The sequence below is a fragment of the Falco punctatus genome (assembly GCF_963210335.1).
Source record: "Falco punctatus genome assembly, chromosome: 4".
NCBI lineage: Eukaryota > Metazoa > Chordata > Aves > Falconiformes > Falconidae > Falco > Falco punctatus.
This window is the reverse complement of record NC_137583.1, coordinates 37,918,005-37,936,678: the sequence shown is the minus strand read 5'-3', so window position 1 is coordinate 37,936,678 and position 18,674 is coordinate 37,918,005. Positions and strand designations below refer to the sequence as shown.

Here is an 18,674-nt window from a genome sequence, read left to right as displayed (position 1 = left end):
TAGACATATGTGTCTCTGCCCTGCCCTTTCTTCATTCTCCAGATGCTGTTTGGCAGTCCAAAATAGTGACTGCATTTTATTAGTAGTTGTCCTGGTCTTGGCATTGCTAGATATAATGACAGTTTGTTAGGAAACTTGTCTCCAGCTGGGACAAGTGCATACTTAGTAAAGAGTGTTGAGATCCAGTGGCTTTACCTTCAAATCAGAGCCAGAGGTTACCTGGATTCAGTGGTGGTGTGTGGAGCTTCACATTGGCTTTTGTGCTCTTGCAGCGTGGGGAGGCATTTACAGCTCGGTACTCTTGGTGAAGCTGTTGAAGTGAGGCCTTTAGAGTATCTGTGCTTTGATGGTTTGTTGTCCTAGTAGAACAGCTCCTGTTTCTTTGCAAACTCCCTCAAATGTTCCTGGCACAGCTGCACCCTTGAAGGAGTAGAGGAATAGAAGCTAAGACCACCCTACCTGGGACTTTCTTCCAGTCCAGCTGCTTTGCACCTCTTACATTTGTGGGTAACATACTTACACTCATGAGTACTTGGGGCAAGAAATCCTTGGCCAGCCCTAACCCTGACCCAGAGAAATAGATGGTGTGGTTCTGCTTTTGCTTCCTACAGTCAGTCCTTGCTCGTTGAATGTGGAGGAACATGCCATGATACCTGCTTTCCTGGAGCTGTGAGCTGAGGCAGTGGAGAGCGTGCCTGAGTTCAGGCAGCAAGGTGTATGGTGCTGCGTAGCTGAGAGCGAGGGGGGGCTGGCCATGCAGGCAGAGGAGCGGGATTTTATGGGTATTTGGGCAGACTTGTGATTTGCTGTGAAGCGTATGAGCAATCCTAGCACCATTCTTATGTGATCTTCTGGCCCTCAAGGTGTTGTCCAGCCTCTGCACTATCTGATGTTTTCCAAAGTCAAAGGATTTGCAAGTGCGTTAAGAACACGTGTAAGGAGTAGAGTGGGACAAACAGTTGGAAAATAGTTGCTAAGCAGTCTGGTATTCCAGTGGCCTACAGAGGTGTTTACAGCTTTCCCTGTCTGCATGCTAAAACTCTCATAACTAAGAATGGGTTGTCTGGGTGGCCTGGAAAGACTCTTGCTTGTATGGGCCAGAATAGAAAAGATTAGCAAAGTAAAGGCTTTGACCTCCAGATAGCACTAGGCGGTGGTGCAGAGTCTGGAGGGTTGGGAGAGGGCAGGTAAAGGCACAAGTAGGAAGGATTAACTTTGCCTGAAAAGATTAATGTGCTGGCAACTGCAGGTACCAGAGGGCAGGTAATAGGGGATGTACCTCTTGTGCTCTGTGACCCTTGAGGACGGTGCAGTAGACCAGGAGCAGATAGCTGGAAGCATCCTGCAGCGATGTCTGACATATATCTGTGAATTCCCGTCATAACAAATTAAGCTCCTTAAGGCAATGAGTGTGCTTTTGTTGTATGGAGCCAGGTGGATTGGTGTTGGGAACAGTCACTTGCCATGGGAAGATTTATATTCATCTAAACTGTTTTTTTGTGATCAGGAGTAAAAAGCACAGGTAGAGGCATCACAGGTATGGGGGAAATTCTCCAAGAAATGTGGCAAAGCAAGAAGAACTTTATTCAGTGACTTGGAGAGGATGATTTAAAGACTTGTGCACTTTGTGTATGGACAGAACTCCAACTGGTAGTCCGCTTGCACTTTCCTCCTGATATTAGAGCAATATGATAATCTGAAATAACTTATGTTCTGTTTAGAGGTCTAGAAGCAGGGGATGTGGAATGTGTCCTTAAGTGCCTGAGCTATTTTAAGAGCAGGTATTATTCACAGCACCAGGGTACAGGAACACGTACAGGGGCAGCCAGCCTTCGAACTGCCGTGGTAACGGAGAACACAGCCACCCTAAGCACGCCCATAGTGCTGTGCATCTGCTGACAATTAAGCTGATCTCTGTCATTATCACACTAATATCTTATTTTGTGGTAGATAAAAACAGAAATACTCATGTGAGAATTATGCACTGTATAAAAATGGTTGTGTCTTACAGAAGACGGGAAGATGGCAGCAGTTCCTAGAGGTCAGACTGGGCTGTGGTATGATAACAAAACAATCTTATGATCCAAAATGGTGTAGCTCTCTGAGTGCAATGGAAAGAGAGCACGGGTTCTCCTCCTGCCACAGCTATAGTTTAATCCTGGGCTTGTGCATCTTGTGCTACTGTTGCTTCAGTTACATATTTACAATAGCATACAACATGCAAGACATTTTTCAGAAATCCAAGGAGAACATTCCATCCTGCAAAGGTCTTGCAATGTAAGGAGAGATGGTGAAGGCAGGGAAAGAGAAACAGCAGGTACCCCCTATGCAAGTTAACTTTGTTCACTGCAAGTGCTGTGGAAAGCAGGATTTTTGCTAGAGCTGATAAAGAAGCTTTGGATAAAAGGTTTTTCAGAGGGATATGGTTTAATTAAGGAAGATTTCAGAATGAGGACAGAGTTGTTTTGGAAGTGGATAAATCAAGGCAAAGTGAGTAGCCAATAACTGGTGGACTTACCCATGGTAATATAGGGCAACTAGAACTGTTTGACACATCACATTTTAAGGCACAGGAGTATTAAATATTTTTAAATAGCTTCTTCATACAGGCAATATGTTTGACTTGAATTTTATTATCTCTGGGTCAAGTCTTTAGCTAGCAGAAATCAGTGAAGCTGTGCTTGCTTTTGCTACCTAAAGACAGATTGGGTTCCTGATGCTCAAGTTGTTATGAGTCCTTTCCTAGTACTCTTCAACAACAGGCTTTTGTTTCTACTTCATGTGTGAAAGAAAAGTTACGTTAAGACATACTTAGCTTGATGGCTAAGTATGAGCTGCTTGACACGAAGTGGGTGCTGGCTCTGTTCATAACTGTTTTGCTTTAACTTCAACCCCTGTGTTGGTTCCCCTTTTCTGAGAGGTGAAGGGCCTCTGTTTTGTTGGACTTTTACTGTAAGGGGAATTAATTAATTCAGAAAGTTGAAGTTGATCTAGCCAGAAGCTGAAACTTGCTTTGTTTTTACTTCCAGGCATATGAGAAGCGCTTTCCTACATGTCCAGAGATCCCAGTCTTCTTGGGGAGTGAAATTCTGCATGAATCCAGGAGTGATGACGGAGCGATACATATCATTGAACGGAGCTGCAAACTGAATGTAGATGCTCCTAGGCTGCTAAAGAAGGCAAGTGGAACCTAGGTGACAAAAAGTCCTGATTTTGTTGGCTGACTCAGATAAATGCTCCTAAAGTTACTCTTTCTTTCTCCCTTCCCCCTCCTTTTGGTTCTTCATTCTTCTCAGATTGCAGGGGTAGAGTATGTTTTCTTCATCCAGAAAAACACAGTGAACTGGAGAGAGCGAACTCTCCGCATTGAAGCCCACAATGAGACTTTTGCCAACCGTGTTGTCGTCCTTGAGACATGTAGCTACTCAGTAAGTGCTTTGTTTCTGTTTGTCTGTGAAGGAAGTGCTGAAAGTCATGCACTAATATATAGGGTGAATTTGCTTGAATGAATGATTAGATATTCTTGTACTGGAAAGACCATGGGTCTTAGGGTGCATGCTTTTTCCAGTGCTTCTGTAGGGCTCGAGAAACTTTTTTAGGTTGGTTATGATTCTCTGGTTGGAGTGTTATGCCCTAGGGTGAGAGCAGAAAACACAGAAGGTGCTCCAGTACTGCTGGTGTTCCCTGAGTTTCTTTGTGGTTGAAATTCAAGTCAAGGAAAATGTCTGGAGCTTGGGCATGTATTTAGATCTGGATATTTAGGAGGAAACCCTTATTATGATGAGGGCCAGAGGAAAGTCTGGCCATTAATTTTGCCCACAAATAAGTGAAAGTTTTAGCACCTTGCCATGATATTCATGCTCTAAATATTTGGAGAAAGGTCTTGAGCCTTATTTGTGGCCTGGGGTGTTGCACTTTGTGTCTGTACCTTCAGCAGCGGTGTGTGTTTCATTGTAATTGTGCTATTAGGGCTCAGTCACCATTAAATAGCTTCATCTGTTTCTGAAAGCAATCAGATACCGCTTTTTGTTCCCTGAACAAAAGTCCAGATCCTGTTACTTACCTGCCTTTTTGGCAACTGGACAACAACTCAGCTTCTTGGGAGTAAGCAAACTGTAAGTAGCTTCTGGTTCAAGCAAGACAGAGTTGAAAAGCTATTAACATTTTGGATGGTGAGGGGGGTTTCCTGAGCCAGAGATCACTTGGTGGCTACGTGGGGCTTCCTAAAAACTTCAGTAAATCAAACTTGCATCATTGTGAAAGGTGCTGACAGTTGTGAAACGCTCCCAGGCCAACTCTGGAATCACTCAGATGTTGTTGCACTTGCTGATTTTCTCTGTGTTGCCTCCTGCTCGTGTCCTTCGGAAGGAAATGTCAGCAGCTGGGCTTTGAGGGGAGCTCTCTTCCTGGAACAGGGTGGGAGCTAGCTGTCTGCATCCTCAAGATGGTTCCCTGCTCTATTTTTACCAGTTCCCTTTTCCCTGCCAGAGTGCACCAGAAACAGGTTTATTCTCATCTTTCCTTTTCTGCAGTGTTCTCTGAAGCAACTTGGAGAAATGCGATCCTGCTCTTGCAGTTACTTAATATCTCCCCTGGGGGAATTTGTGTCCTTTATAGAGCTGGTAGCTTTGTGTGTGGGCTGGAATTTTTTTTCTTTCATGTCAGCTTGTGAACAGCAGCACCTACAGAGAAAAGGCAGAGCCTTCAGAAAAGGGTTAAGTTAAAAGAGGAAGAGATTATATAGGGTTTTTACCATGCATAGAGTAAGTGAGGGGAAATGGCTAGAAAGGAAAGGTGTATATTAAACTGTCAGTGGGAAAACTCCCCACTCTGCCATGTCTCATGTTTTGCGGGGAAGACTGACAATAGTGGCTGCGTTTCCCATCCAAAACTAGAAAAAAAACCCCCACAAATGTGTTTTGCTTTTTTCTTCCTTTGCAGATGTAGGGGTTTTTAATTGCATGTTCTGAGAGGCCATCTGTGTCTTTCTGTAAGAAGATCTTGATGCGATGGTTTCCAGTGGGCAGACTCACTACTATTTTAGTGCGACTTTTCCTATCAATATTACTGTTCAGGTCTGCCAGGGCAGAGATGGGGTTTAATCGTGATTTCCTTGTGCATGTGAAGAATGCTGCGTAAGACACAAATGTCTGTATGTCCAGTTCGTGATCTTTTTCTATTACACTGGGAGAATTAATCTGACTGTTAAATATGGGTCTGTCAGTGCCTCATAGGAAGCTTCTTCTGCCCCTTCACTGTAGCTCTGGAGATCAAATAGCCAGTTTGGTATCAGGGCCAAGGGCCCTGCTATATTGTGAGTTGTCTGCTATCATTCGACCCTACGTGTATCTTTGGGCTTAGGTTCACCCTGAGAACGAAGAGTGGACGTGCTTTGAACAGTCTGCATCTCTCGACATCAAGTCATTTTTTGGCTTTGAAAGCACAGTGGAAAAAATTGCCATGAAGCAGTACACTTCCAACATCAAGCGGGTAAGAGGGGCTTGCCTTTGTGCCTTAAAATCAAATGCCTGCTCTCTGTGTGCTATTTTCTTTTCTGTAAAACAGATGCAGTATAGTTTTATACCCTTGCTTATGTCTCTGAAACCACTCAGTAAAGCCAATGGAGAAAAAGCCAGTGTGCAATGATCAAAAATACAATCTGCTTGCCGGAATGTGTCTGTGCAGGGGAGGGAGCAGGCTGTGCCAGAGGAGGATTGCAGTGGATGCTGCGGGTGCCAGGCTCCTCAGACACTGAGGACACTGTTCTTATGCGGGAGGAGAAAGTTCTGGGTAAAAATCAGCACCCTGTCTCTCCAGTAGCTTGGGCAGAGGCACTTCCTTTTGGTAGCCTTTTCTCCTGGGCTGCAGAGGAACAGGGCAGCTAATTGATGGTTTTGGAGCACGGGAAAGGGATAAAAGTGTTATAAAGGTAGCTGCATCAATAACGTTGGAATTTGCCTGGCCATCGTTGTAATTCACCATTTGTATGATGTTTCCATACTGCAGTTTTTCCAACAGGGTCATGCAGATAGGAGACAACCATTTCCCTTCTGTTTATCTTTAATAGCTTTAGTCATCTGTCCTGAGGAAAACTCTTCTGCACCTCGCTGGTTCCGGGGAGATGGGATTCTGTCCTAATGAGAGTTTTCCCCTTCAGGGCAAGGAAGTGATTGAGCACTATCTGAAGGAGTTGATCTCCCAAGGGGTCACATTCATCCCCCGCTGGACACCTCCCCCAGTGTGTGGACAGAAGGATGAGCAAACCCCCGCTGTTGGACAGGATGCTGATGATGTACCACTTGAGTCTGGGGCTCGTGGAACTACCAAAGAGCAAACTGGCAGCTCCTGCCCTCCAGCAGAAGCTGTCAGCCCTGATGGTATGCAATGTCCAGGCAGTAGCAGCTGCTGGCAATCTAAATGCCTTGAGTAGCACTGACTAATGAGTTTATTTTTATTTTTTTGGCATGAAGTTTTTCTTCTGGATTGTGGGTGGAGAGAAGGGAAAGTTATTTTGTCTCTTCAAGAAAAACACAAACAATGGAACTTTTTTCCCCCAAAACTGAAAAGCCAAGAAAAACTGTGCAGGCAGTATGTTTTGGTTTGAGCTTAAAAAAAGCCCTTGGTTTTGATCTGACCTTTAAGGTATTTTATACCTTAAATTGAAGAAACTTAAAGTTGTCTTGAATATGCTATTGGATTATAATGAAATATTTTGGCTGTTACAAAATTAATGTTCTTGGGAATTGAGTTGGATGTTTTTTGCCCCTGCATCAGGCCAAGACAAACTTGCAGAACATTGCCTGATGCATCTCTCACACAAAATGCCTGAATTGGATTTTATCTTTCTGTGTATTGACCTGATGATACCTTCTAGACTAAATGAAATCCTTCTCTGACAAAAAGGAATAGAAGAGGCTTTTTAATTTAGAGCTGTGGTATTAGAAATAGGAGTTGTCATTCCTCGGAAGAAAAGGCAGCACTTGTTTTGCTGGCTGTAACTAGGGAAAAAGCTTGGAATTCGGAACTATCAATGGTTCTGGTCTCACCAAACCTTCTCTGGTAGCTTTGCTTTGTTGGAATCCATCTGGAACAAACTTCAAAATCCACAGAGGAGCTGACTTTAAGAAAAGTTTGTGTGCTTTGAGATTAAAGTTCATTTAAGAGTGGCAGATCCCATCTAGCAGAAGAGCATAGCTCTTATTTTTCTGCTTATATTCATGTTTAGGAAGTGATTAGCTTCCCTGGGACTGCTCCTGTGCTAGCTCTGTGGATTTGGTGGGGGCGTAATACTTATCAAATAGAATTTCTGTATTATCAGTCAGTGACAGCATATCCTGTGGGTGTCCAGGCCTTGTTCTGTAGTTAATGGTATCTGCTGAAAAAAAAATATCCTGCCTGATGAAGAGCTAGCTCAGAACTGGTCCCAGCACTCCTCGTGTGCCTACATGCCCCCAGTACAGCTACTGGCCTGTGCTGCTCCCCTTTGGGTGCCACATTCTCCGTGCTGGCATCTGTACATGCAAGCCTCGGATAGCACATCTGCTCCCATCTCTGAATGCTGGCAGTCTCATACCCCTTGTCCTTTGTCTCTGATCTGGAGGGACTTTGAGCTGCTGTATGCACAGGACTTTTCATACCAAAAAATCTCCCTTGCTGTCAGAAACGGTAATGTTATTCTCCCTTTTTTTCTGGTGTCCCTAAGCATAATAATATTTTCAGTTTTCAGCTAGCTGCTTTTTACTCTCTCCTCATTGGTGTTGTGCATGAGATCTTTAGGACACCAGGGGATTTAAGTGCCCAGGTCTTGGAGTTGTTAATGAGATGAGTGCCAGAGCTTATGATATTTCTTTTAAAGCTTCTGCTGGAGCAGTTCAGGGTTGAATGTAATATTAGTGTTCTAAGAGACAGGCGGAGCGATCTGGCTTTGATGCCTTAAGTGCTGTCTGTGTCCTCATGCCCTGATCACCATGAGAATATCACTCACTTGCTTCCCTCAGGCAGCTAAAATGAGGGCTTCTCAGCTCTTCCAGTGTAAATCGTAAGTAACCTGATGCGTAGAAATAACTGCACATGTCCTTTCTGGCTATGTCAAGTCTCCTCTGAATTGTTCTTTTTTTTCCCTCCAGCTGACAAATTGGATGCTGATTACATTGAGCGCTATCTGGGCCAGCTGACTCCGATGCAGGAGAGCTGCCTGATCCGCCTTCGCCAGTGGCTTCAAGAGACGCACAAAGGCAAGGTGGGTGGATGAGGCAGAGGCCGCCCGTCTGCAGGGCTGAACACAGCTGTTCTCCTAGCCTGTGTGCCGTCAATGCTCCAATAAAACCCAGAGTCGCAGACAATTTGTATCTCAAATCATCTGTTTTGGCAAGTTTAGGTAAAAGGCTATGGAATGGAGAAAGGCCTGTGTGACCTTGTGGTGGGACCCAGCAGTGTCACAGGCTGCACCTGCATTGCCCAGGGCAGTGCTGTCGGTATTGAAAAGGCCACTCTGTGGTCCCAAGCGTGGGGCTGTTGCTGTGTATTTAGAGTAGGCATTGACCGGGGCTCGGTTGCCCAGACTGGCCTGTCTGGATGGGCTGTTTCCCAAGAGATGCGGGATGGGGTGGGAGAAGTGGTTAGCCATGCTGGTGGTGCATTGCCTGTCTCCGGGCCGTGCTGCTCAGCAGAGAGGCAGTCGGTAGCTCCAAGCTCTCGGCTGCTGTGCGTCAGCAGGATGCTGTGTGCACGAGGCAGGTTGTGTAAGCTTGTACAGCCAAGGGCTGAGTTCTTCTGAGAATTCATTCTGTTCTTGGTTTAATCTCCTTTATCAAAATGTACTATTTCAAAACTACACAAGATTCAGGAAGTAGAGACAGTCTCACCTTATGGTGTGAGCTACATTGTGTAAGCATCTAAAATAGAGGTGCTGACGGCACTAGGTTGGGGCAAGTACAGCTGGAGTTGGCCAGATAGTATAGATAGAAATACTTTTCCCTGAAAAGCAGCAAGAGTACTGTGGGCTAGATGTATCTCTGCTCTGCTGTCATGTTCAGCAGCTGCCTGGGCTCCTCCTGGCTGAAGGGGAGTCTGTGTATCAGGCCAAGAGGGTAACTGGTATGTGGCTGATAAAAGATATAGGGCAGCTTGAATGCCCCAGGAGGGTTCTAACTCAAGACTTATTGGTGGAGAGAGATTGGGTGGGAAGGAAGGACCAAGGATAGCAACAGATAGCAGCAGCTGGGTGGGCTGAGTAGATAAATAGAGCTTAGGAAGAGGGGAAAACAGGAGAAAGATGGAGCAAGTGATCCCCCTTGAAAACAGAGTAGAGCTATATAGCTATATATAGGATTCAATATTAACAGCTTCCTGACTTAGAAGGTAACTGCTCAGTCAGTCACACAGAATGGGTTAGGAGGTACTCTGCATTCATGGGCTTTGGAAGATATTTTTTTTTCTTTTAAATGGCCTTTCCAAAAGAGGCTGCTGTTTGCAAGGAGTTTTGCCAGAGCTTTCTGCACGCCTTGCTGTGTTTTTCTCAGAGCTGAGGGAGAGCATGCCTCATCTGAGTATAAAGAGTTTAAACATGATTTATAAAACCCTGTTTTTTCTTGGGAGAACTAGTCTGTCACCCATGCAGAACTAAAGTGTAACAAAGATTTAGTGCTGTAGTTCTGTATTGAGCTCATGAAGAAGTCCCCTTCTGTGTGAATGTATGCATGGGTTTTGTTGGTACGTATGAATGTGGATGGGAAAAGTTACCAGAAAACCACAGGCTGCAGAGAAGAACAGAATGTGTTGATGTGTGTGTGAAAATCTCCCAGCAGCCAATAAGCTCCAGAGACTAGCAATGCTGTTGAATGTGTAAGAGCTGATAAATTCAGAACACCAAGCATCTGTCAAATCTGTCCAAGGACACTGGTATACAGTAGCATCAACAACAGGTAGTATAACTTGGATCATGTCCAAGAGCGTGGTAGCTGCTAGATACAGGTAGAGACTACGGGAATATATCTACACCCAGTGGGGTAAAAGATCATTGAAGGACTGTCTGAACACTACCTGCAAGCTGCTGTCATGTCACTATGATGCTCTGCCTCTGGGTACACAGCTGGGGTTGGTCTCCCAACTAACTAGGTGATTGTGAGTGAACTATGTGAATAACTGCTAATAATAACAGCTTAGCTAATAAAACGGGCTCTATTAAATACTGGTTGTGATCTGTCTTCCCTGATTCAACCTCCTGTCGGATAAAAGGTGCTCAACAACAAGCAGACACAAAACAAAGGGCAAGGATCAATCCCCAGGTACAGTTATCCTCTGAAATACAGGGCATAAGGCTTTTCAGGTCTATAGTGACCTGTCCTGTAGAACAGTGTGAACTTCTGTGTGGTAGGAGATATCTCAGCTATTGGGTATCCAGCTGAAAACGAGCCCTAGATGAGAATAAGACAGTGAGACTTTATCCATGTATGTGACCTGCAAGGATCTTGGTTTCAGGTGGAAAAAGCACAATCTAAATGTTTGCCTGTTTTGTTCTGTGGGTTGCTGTATTTTTTCCCCCATCCTAGTCAGAGGCTGGGGAATGGAAGCTGGAGAAGCTCAAAGTGACAGCACATGAGCAAAAAGTGAAACAACTGCCTCTTGAGGTGCTTGGAGCTCTACGAGTGTGTGCAAGCCCTTGTTCTTCCTGACAGCTGCTTGTTGTGTTAGGTACCTTGGGAAGGTGCAGCTAATTGCTGAGTACTCTTAGTGACACCTGGGAGCTGCCTTGTACCCTTTGTGTAGGCTCTGTGAGCTCTGTTCACTGTTTGGTGTTGAACAAGTAGGAAGGATGGTGCTGGCTATTGAAACTTCAGCCTAAACCACCTTACTCCTGACCCGTTTGCTTCTCTTGATTGCCTATCAGAATAATACAAAATCAGGAACTTACCCTACGTGACTCGAGTTTTCTCTGGAGAGGCTGCTACCTTGCTGTGACGATCTGTTCTTTTAGTTCAGAGCAGGGATGTCCTTAAAAAAAATATTTGTACATCTCCTGTTTCTTGGAAAATGTCCCTTCTTATTTTTGTCGTCTTCATCCTATTTCACTATCCATTTCTTGTTCCTTCTAAAGCAGACCTTATCTTTTAGAATCAGATTTATCGTTGCTTTAAAAATCTGAGTAGTTGAATAAACAACTTCAAATGGTGTTAAAATTGCAGGTACTTCATTTTCCTGCATATGGGAGTTACTGCTTTGGTTGGACAAAGATAAGAGACTAATTCCACTATGGAGTAAGTCCCCTCAGAGCTTCCTGCCTTTGGTCCAGACAGAAGCACTGAATTTGCCTCTTACCTGAAGCTATGTACGGTGTATGTTCGAACCATGAAAAGTAATAAACCCTTCTAACAGCCATCCCCTCTCCTGGGCCCCACAGGAGTTCCAGGGGCTGTTGTAGATGTTTGGGGTTTTCTTGTCTGTTGTCTTGTGAATAACCGCTTCCTCTGATCAGCAGAAATGCAAATGTAAATGTAAATCATCTGAGGAAAATTCTACTGCCTTTAATCTTGCTATGATGTAGAAAATTTTGGTGGCATTCTTCTAAGTACATCCGAGATCCTATTTGGGAAGGCTGCCCTTTTCCTTTCTTTCCATGACATACAAATGCAGTGTTTGCAGTGTTAGAATGTGCTGAACAGCATCAATCTCCCACCTCCTCTCTAGGTGCTTCTAGGCTTGGCTTTAGGCTGCCTGAACTCTACCCCTTTCTCTAGGTGGAATCAATTCTTAATCTGTCTTGCAGCTTCATACCAGCTTGTGAAATTGAGATTGTTCCCAGCCTGACACTGCTGGCAGCTTTGCTTTCTTCCCTGCTTTCTGTTTTCGTGAGCATGTCAGCGAACAAACAAAAGAGCTTTGACTCCTGAATGCGTGGGTTTTTTTCTTACAGCAGAGCTCAGATTGCTTGCATTGTGCTGAGTGCAGTACAGATACTCCAAAGGAGACTATCCCTGCTCAACAGAACTTGAATTCTTAATGGAAGCTTGATGTAGCAAATGAGGCCAAAGACTTCTGGGGGAGTTGGGGTGAAGAGACAGAGAAGAGAAATCGGCAGCATGTGCAGCTATAATCCAGTTGTTTCTGCAACTGACAGGCTGTTAGTCAAATTTGGCACTGCTGTGGAATCCGTCAGGTTTATTGTTCATTCCTGCTGCTTAGTATTCTGGGAAATTTTCTTTGATTTCTCAGCTAAAGCAAATATGAGAGGTTTGGAAGGAGGTTGAAATAGGCCATTCTACAGACGTGGTGTGGGAAAGCTTTTGTGCCTGTGATGCTAGAATTACTGACAGAAAGTATTGGGCTGAGTGACAGAGAAGAGGGTATAGTAGTTTTGGTTGATTTGCTTGTGTTGGCAAGAGTTAGTATGATATGATGGGGCAGGAAGCCTGTGGAAGAACTCAAAAGCTTTCCTGTTCACGGCCAACAGCAAAGCAGAAGAGGGGCCTGCACAAGAGCTGGAACTGGCGCTAGTTACCCACTAGGAAGACTGTACAGTCGTGATCCCCCTCCAAACAGTGTGTGCTTTCCTGGGTTAACGTGTTACCTATAGATGCTTTCCATCCTTTGTTAGCTTGCCCTACAGGGAGGTGAGCTTGCAGCTCATAGTTCCACGTAGTATTTTGTTTGTCCTTGTGGATAACTAGCTGAGGGAAGCTTCAGCCAGCCCAGAGTTTGCTGAGGCTTCTGGCAGTTGGATCAGTGAAAGGCTTCTCACAGGCTGTGAACTGGTCCCTTCTTTTGTGCTCTTTGCACCATCTGCTGCATTCAGCTGGATTAGTTAAGGAGGGAGGGAGAAGGAATGTAGGTTTAATATTGGTTATCTTCGTTTTAAGAGGTTAAAAAATGGTGCCTGCTCTGCAGGCTTCATGGAATGGAGGTGCAGGTAATGTAACAGTCGTGAATGTCTGACTTTTTTTTCTCTCAGATCCCCAAAGATGAGCATATCCTTCGGTTTCTGCGGGCTCGTGACTTCAACATTGACAAAGCTCGAGAAATGCTTTGTCAGTCACTGTCTTGGCGAAAGCAGTACCAGGTGGATTACATCCTGCAGTCATGGAGACCCCCAGCCCTCTTAGATGAATATTACACTGGAGGATGGCATTATCAAGACAAAGGTTAGAAGCTGCCCCCTTACACTGATACTACAGCACAATTTGTGTTATTGGACCTCACCAGTAACCTGGGATTTTTGGAGAAAGTGGTACTGACACTTTCAATATTAACAAAGCAGTTCAATGTCCATAAATAGCTGCTCTGTTTTGATGCAATTTTGTTACTTTCTCTGCGGATGAGGCAGGCTACAGTAAGTGCGAAGCAGCCTCTTTTTGATAAAGTTATGTTTGGATACGAATGTTATCCTTTTCAAATATTTTATGTGGCTTTTATAAAAGGTGCTAGAGTGATAGCCTGGGAGACTGGAGTACTGACCTCTTTAAACCTCTGTTTGTTTTTGAAGATGGGCGACCACTCTACATTCTTCGTCTTGGCCAGATGGACACGAAAGGTTTGGTGAAAGCTCTGGGAGAGGAATCACTGCTGCGACATGTAAGTTGTACTTTCCTTTCTCACCTGAGGAACTCTCTTTCCCTCGGGGTGTTTCAAAGTCTTATTATAGTGCAGCAGGAATCTACCTGCCTGACCCAAATAATTCCCGTGTTTTGTGGCTGGCAACTCAAAGTTGGCTTAGTGACTTTAGCATGGCACAGCTTCTCTGTCTTCCTGCAGAGACAGAAGTGAAGCTTTTGCAATGGTATGAGTGGGCCAGAAAGATGTTTTCTGATAATTTGCAGTTTAGCTGTAAGCTTTCCATGGCTCTTTCAGGCTCAGCTAAAAACATGTGATCTTGATACTTTCATCTTAGGTTTTCTGTATCTGTACCTTGTATGCTCAGCAGAACTTTTCAGTAGAGAAGCCTTTTTTTTTCCTTTTTTAACATAGACTCTTATTCTCTGTTTTGCACACTGCAAGTTCTCAAACTGGTATACTTTTGGGTTCTGTATTTTTTGAAATGAGATCTCTGGGCTCTCCTAGTTCCTCAGGCTAATACTAGTCTGTACTGTCTTTGATTTCAGGTTCTGTCAATTAATGAGGAAGGACAAAAGAGATGTGAGGAAAATACCAATGTCTTTGGCCGCCCCATCACGTTAGTATAGTTAGTTCTTCTTGTATTCTTACGGAGTTTGAGTTGACACGGTGACAAGAATGCTTCTGTGAAGGTTTTAGATGATGTCCTTAGGCTTAAAATGCAGACAGCAGTATGTCTCTGTTACGGGATGTTTCTGGGCTTGGGGTACCATATATAGTGGACTTAAATGCACATAAATTCTACCGCCTCATATGAAAGCAAGTATTGGTCCTTCATTACATCTTTTTATGTCCCATTTCAGATGAATTTAATCTTGCTATCTTAGTGATTTTAATCCAGATCCTTGAAAATACGTATTTTTTTTCATACAGGAAACTGCCAGATTCCACTTTCATTTAAAATGCATTTTTGAAATATTTTTAGCAACAGGCCTGCATACCTTCACCCTCTCCCACACTGACAGCATATATTTTTGTCTTCGGGGGTGGGTGTCTGTTTTACCTGAAAGCTCAACTGGGTTCAGGCTGTCTGCTGCCTGAGTGGAGATCTGCTTTTTATTGGAACTGCTGGTGTCCCTTTTTGGCTACACTAGATCCTGTAGGGGCTAGTGTTACTGAAATATTTTGTGGATCATAAACTGAGCAGCCACCGTGCAATGAAGTTCTGACAGGTCTTTTTCTGTGTGTTTATTTTAGATCCTGGACATGTCTCGTGGACTTGGAAGGGCTAAATATGCGGCATCTCTGGCGGCCTGGAGTTAAGGCCCTGCTTCGGATAATTGAAGTCGTAGAGGACAACTACCCTGAAACTCTGGGGAGACTACTGATAGTGCGAGCACCCAGGGTTTTTCCAGTGCTCTGGACGCTGGTGGGTGAAATCTGGACTGCAGGATCATAAGTACTCGTGCATGTACAAATAGCTAAATCATTCAGTCAGTGTAAATTGTGCTTGTCTGAAGAGATAGGGAGGAGAAAGCTTCCAGGTAACTTGTGGCTGAGTCCCTGAAGAGGCCACAGCATTGCTACAGAGCAAGTCATAGTGTGCCTGTAGCTCATGTGATTCTAGTGGTGGTTGTCAACCAGGGCAGGACAGGGTGTCAAACCTAAATTGCAATTCCCCGTGCAGCAGTGGTAGCCAACACTTGGTGGGTTTTTGTATTGATGGGAAAAGACAAATATTTATTTTTTTATCTCATGTTGGATGATGCTGAAGAGAAGAGTAATAATAAATAACCAATACGGTTCTGCCTAGTGCCTGCTGACTGTTCTGGCAATATAAGAACATGCTTGTTAAATTTCTAGTGAGGTTTATATGTGGTGCAGTGACTGCAGTAGAAGTAGAACATGCACATGAAGTAGAAAATGTTGTGAGACAACAATATAGTGCGCTTTCCATTTGCTTCAGGGTTGGGAAGCTCTGCACTACTGCTTGTCTGCGTTCCTGCAGCTGAGACCTTCCAGTCTAGAGCCTAAAGCATCCATGTAGGATAGTATAAACATTGTCTCTAATGTCACTCGGTGACGGTGATGTCTTCTGTCCACTTTATTTCAGGTCAGTCCCTTTATCAATGAAAACACAAGGCAGAAGTTCCTCATTTACAGTGGGAATAACTACCAGGGTCCAGGAGGGTTGGTAGACTACGTGGACAAAGACGTGATCCCAGACTTCCTGGGAGGAGACTGCATGGTGAGTTCACTTTCCTGTTTTGCAGGTGGAATCTGCAATGTGCAAGCTCCCTTGATTCCCTCCTCAACTCCCTGGCCTTCCACTCCCTTCTGAAAGGTGGTTAAACCTCTGTTCTGGCTGGGGTGCCCCTACCCTGCGCATGGGGTGCGGCTGATTTGTGTGCGGGAGACTTCACCTGAAGTGGTGATGCTGCCCTGGAGAAGGGGGTTGGAGGTTAGCTCTCTGAAGGGAGCTTAGATAAACCATTATAGTTCAGGTAAACTTAGTCCTGCTGTGAAATCTTATAGCAGCTGAGGGTGTCATCCTGCCTGACAGCTGGCAGGTGTTGATGGTACAACTGACTTGACACTTTACACTAGTTTGAACCCTTCTGTTTGTTTGTCTGATTATTCCAGTGTACCGTCCCAGAAGGTGGGCTTGTTCCCAAGTCACTTTATCAGACAGAAGAAGAGCCAGAGAACTCTGATCACATCCGGTTATGGACAGAAACTATTTATCACTCTGCAAGTGTCCTCAGAGGAGCTCCACATGAGGTACACACCAGAGCTTCGTAAGGCTGAAGGGTGGTGCCGAACTGCTGCCAGTGATGTGTTCCTTTTGTGAAGGCTGACTGGAATAACGAAGGGCTCCCGAAGCGTGAGCACCAGGTGGTTCAGCAGCAGCGTGCCTTTCTTGGGAAGGCTAATGGTAGCTAACAGCTGAAAGTGTGGAAGAACAGTAATTTGAGCAGCAGTGTCTCTTAACTCTACTGTGGTGTAATTTTTTGTAAGATACAGTCTCTTCCTCCTCCTCCTCAAGGAAACAAAGCTCCCTCAGTTTCCCTTCTGATAGTACAGCTTCCCTTCTCAGCGGCATAGCTAGGACAGTAATGGTGGTAACATGAGAAGGTGTGTGCTGGAAACATCCTGCTGGGGCTCATCAGAAAAAAGAATGTCCAAAAAAAGATCACTTGTCCACTAGCTTCACTGATGATGAGTGACTCTGATTTGGCCTGCTTCGATTCCTTAACAAGCAACAGAGCCTTTTGGAGTGCACAGCTGCTCGGAAGTTGCTCTTTGTGTCCCAGCCACTTTGCTTCAGTTCTGTTGAGTTTTTCCTAGAACTAATAAATGATTTACAAACAACTCTGATACAGGGGAGAGATGGGGTAAAAATGCCCGAGCAGTTGCACCCTGGCAGAAGACTGGCAATGGGAACTGGTCTGTATCCTCCTTAGGAATCAAGACCAATAGCTTAACTGAAGGCTGTAGAGAAAAGCATGTTTTCAGGGTAAGGAGGAATACGCTGGCTGCCACCTGAGGACCTGCCTCCTTACGATGTGTGTGTTCTGTTCTCAGATAGTCGTGGAGATTCTGGAAGGGGAATCTGTCATCACCTGGGACTTTGATATCCTGAAGGGAGATGTGGTGTTCAGCCTCTTCCACTCCAAACGAGCTCCTGAAACAAGTCATAAAGAAGCCACATTACCAAGTACCTCTGCTGCTGGGGACAATGTGCAGCTAATTGATAAGACGTGGGTCCTTGGGGTAGATTACAGCCGTATGGAATCTCCACTGGTTTGCCGGGAAGGAGAGAGCATCCAGGTCAGATGTGTTTGGGTCCTGGCATGGATCGTACAGTCCTAGCAAGCTCCAAAATGGACTGGTGGTGGGGAGGGGAAGGAACTGATGGATGGGAAATCCCGTATTGCTTACAAATAGTTGTGGTGGTGCTCATTCTCTGGACTCCCTGTGAAAGTGGCTGCTATTGCAGTCCTAATTTAGAGTGAGACATTGGAAGGAGACTCCTTAATCCACGATAAAAAGCTAATTGAAAATAACCTTTTTTCACTAGCGTTATAGGGGTGTTGCTCAGACACATAAAATAAGTGAATTATGTATGCTCCTATAAGTAGTCAGCTCGATAGTTTCTTTTGATTTTGCCAAGTCCTTCAGCTATTTCTTAAGACACCTGGTTGTCACTTGATGGCACTCTCTTTCTCTCCCAGGGATCTCACGTGACTCGCTGGCCTGGCTTTTACATTCTCCAGTGGAAAATGCATGGCCCTCTGCCCTGTTCTGGCACTAGCCTCCCTCGGGTGGATGATGTTCTCGCCTCTCTGCAAGTTTCCAGTCACAAGTGCAAGCTTATATACTACTACGAGGTGCTTGCATCCAAGGACTTCAGGTAGGAGGCTTCCTGAGGGATTTACTCTGTGGCTTGCAACAGAGAAGCCAAATGAGAGGGCAGAGCGCAAGTTAAACATTCAGATAGCAGTGACCTCCGCAGGGTGTGTCTTTCATTGATGGCAAGTTAGATGGACACAAGCTTGGTGGAGTTTTGCACAGTCTCCTTTAGTGCTGTAGGTAGTAAGGGGGCCCCTTGGCTGTATGTCCACCAGTGGAATTTGTGCCTCAGTTCTTGCTTACTGAAGAGGGGGAGGTTTTTGGCTGAGGAGTTTTGTCTTAGTTGGGAGCATTTTGAGAAGTTTTTTTTGAGTAACAACAAATATCAGATGGGTTGTTTCATACATGGTTCGTTTGGCACTCGAGAAGGATGTCGGTCGTGGCTTGGAGAGCGCTTCCCGAATAGGTGAATACACCACGCTTGGCAGGATTTGCCTAGCCTCCTTTCATGCTAAAAGTACTTTTCATATCACCCAGTAATTTGAATTCTTTGCAAGTACTTGACCTTTCACTGGGAGCTGGAGGAAGTGTTGGGTAGAACAGACCTGCAGGTGGTGACTTGGGGAGTGTGACCTGGCCAGATCCTGTGGCATTGGAGCAGCAGCGGATTCCTCACCCCCGTCACTCAGACCTGTTCCCTGTTGCTCTGCCTGTATAAAATGTGTCGGGAACAGTTGGCACTAGCACCTATAGGGAACCTCATCTGCTCTTGGCAG

General features: G+C 44.9%; 1 protein-coding gene across 6 annotated transcripts in view; it reads left to right on the top strand.

The window, feature by feature from the left end:
- Window positions 1-18,674, top strand: part of SEC14L5 (SEC14 like lipid binding 5) — a 43,002-nt gene that overhangs the window by 18,612 nt on the left and 5,716 nt on the right. For all 6 annotated transcript variants that reach the window (XM_080387363.1, XM_080387364.1, XM_080387368.1 and 3 more), the window contains 13 exons: window positions 3,030-3,179; window positions 3,297-3,428; window positions 5,362-5,490; window positions 6,158-6,377; window positions 8,127-8,239; window positions 12,947-13,136; window positions 13,478-13,566; window positions 14,094-14,164; window positions 14,803-14,974; window positions 15,659-15,793; window positions 16,189-16,326; window positions 17,131-17,376; window positions 17,781-17,959. In XM_080387363.1, coding sequence (XP_080243489.1) covers window positions 3,030-3,179; window positions 3,297-3,428; window positions 5,362-5,490; window positions 6,158-6,377; window positions 8,127-8,239; window positions 12,947-13,136; window positions 13,478-13,566; window positions 14,094-14,164; window positions 14,803-14,974; window positions 15,659-15,793; window positions 16,189-16,326; window positions 17,131-17,376; window positions 17,781-17,959 — 1,964 coding nt within the window. The remainder of the gene's footprint in view (window positions 1-3,029; window positions 3,180-3,296; window positions 3,429-5,361; window positions 5,491-6,157; window positions 6,378-8,126; window positions 8,240-12,946; window positions 13,137-13,477; window positions 13,567-14,093; window positions 14,165-14,802; window positions 14,975-15,658; window positions 15,794-16,188; window positions 16,327-17,130; window positions 17,377-17,780; window positions 17,960-18,674) is intronic.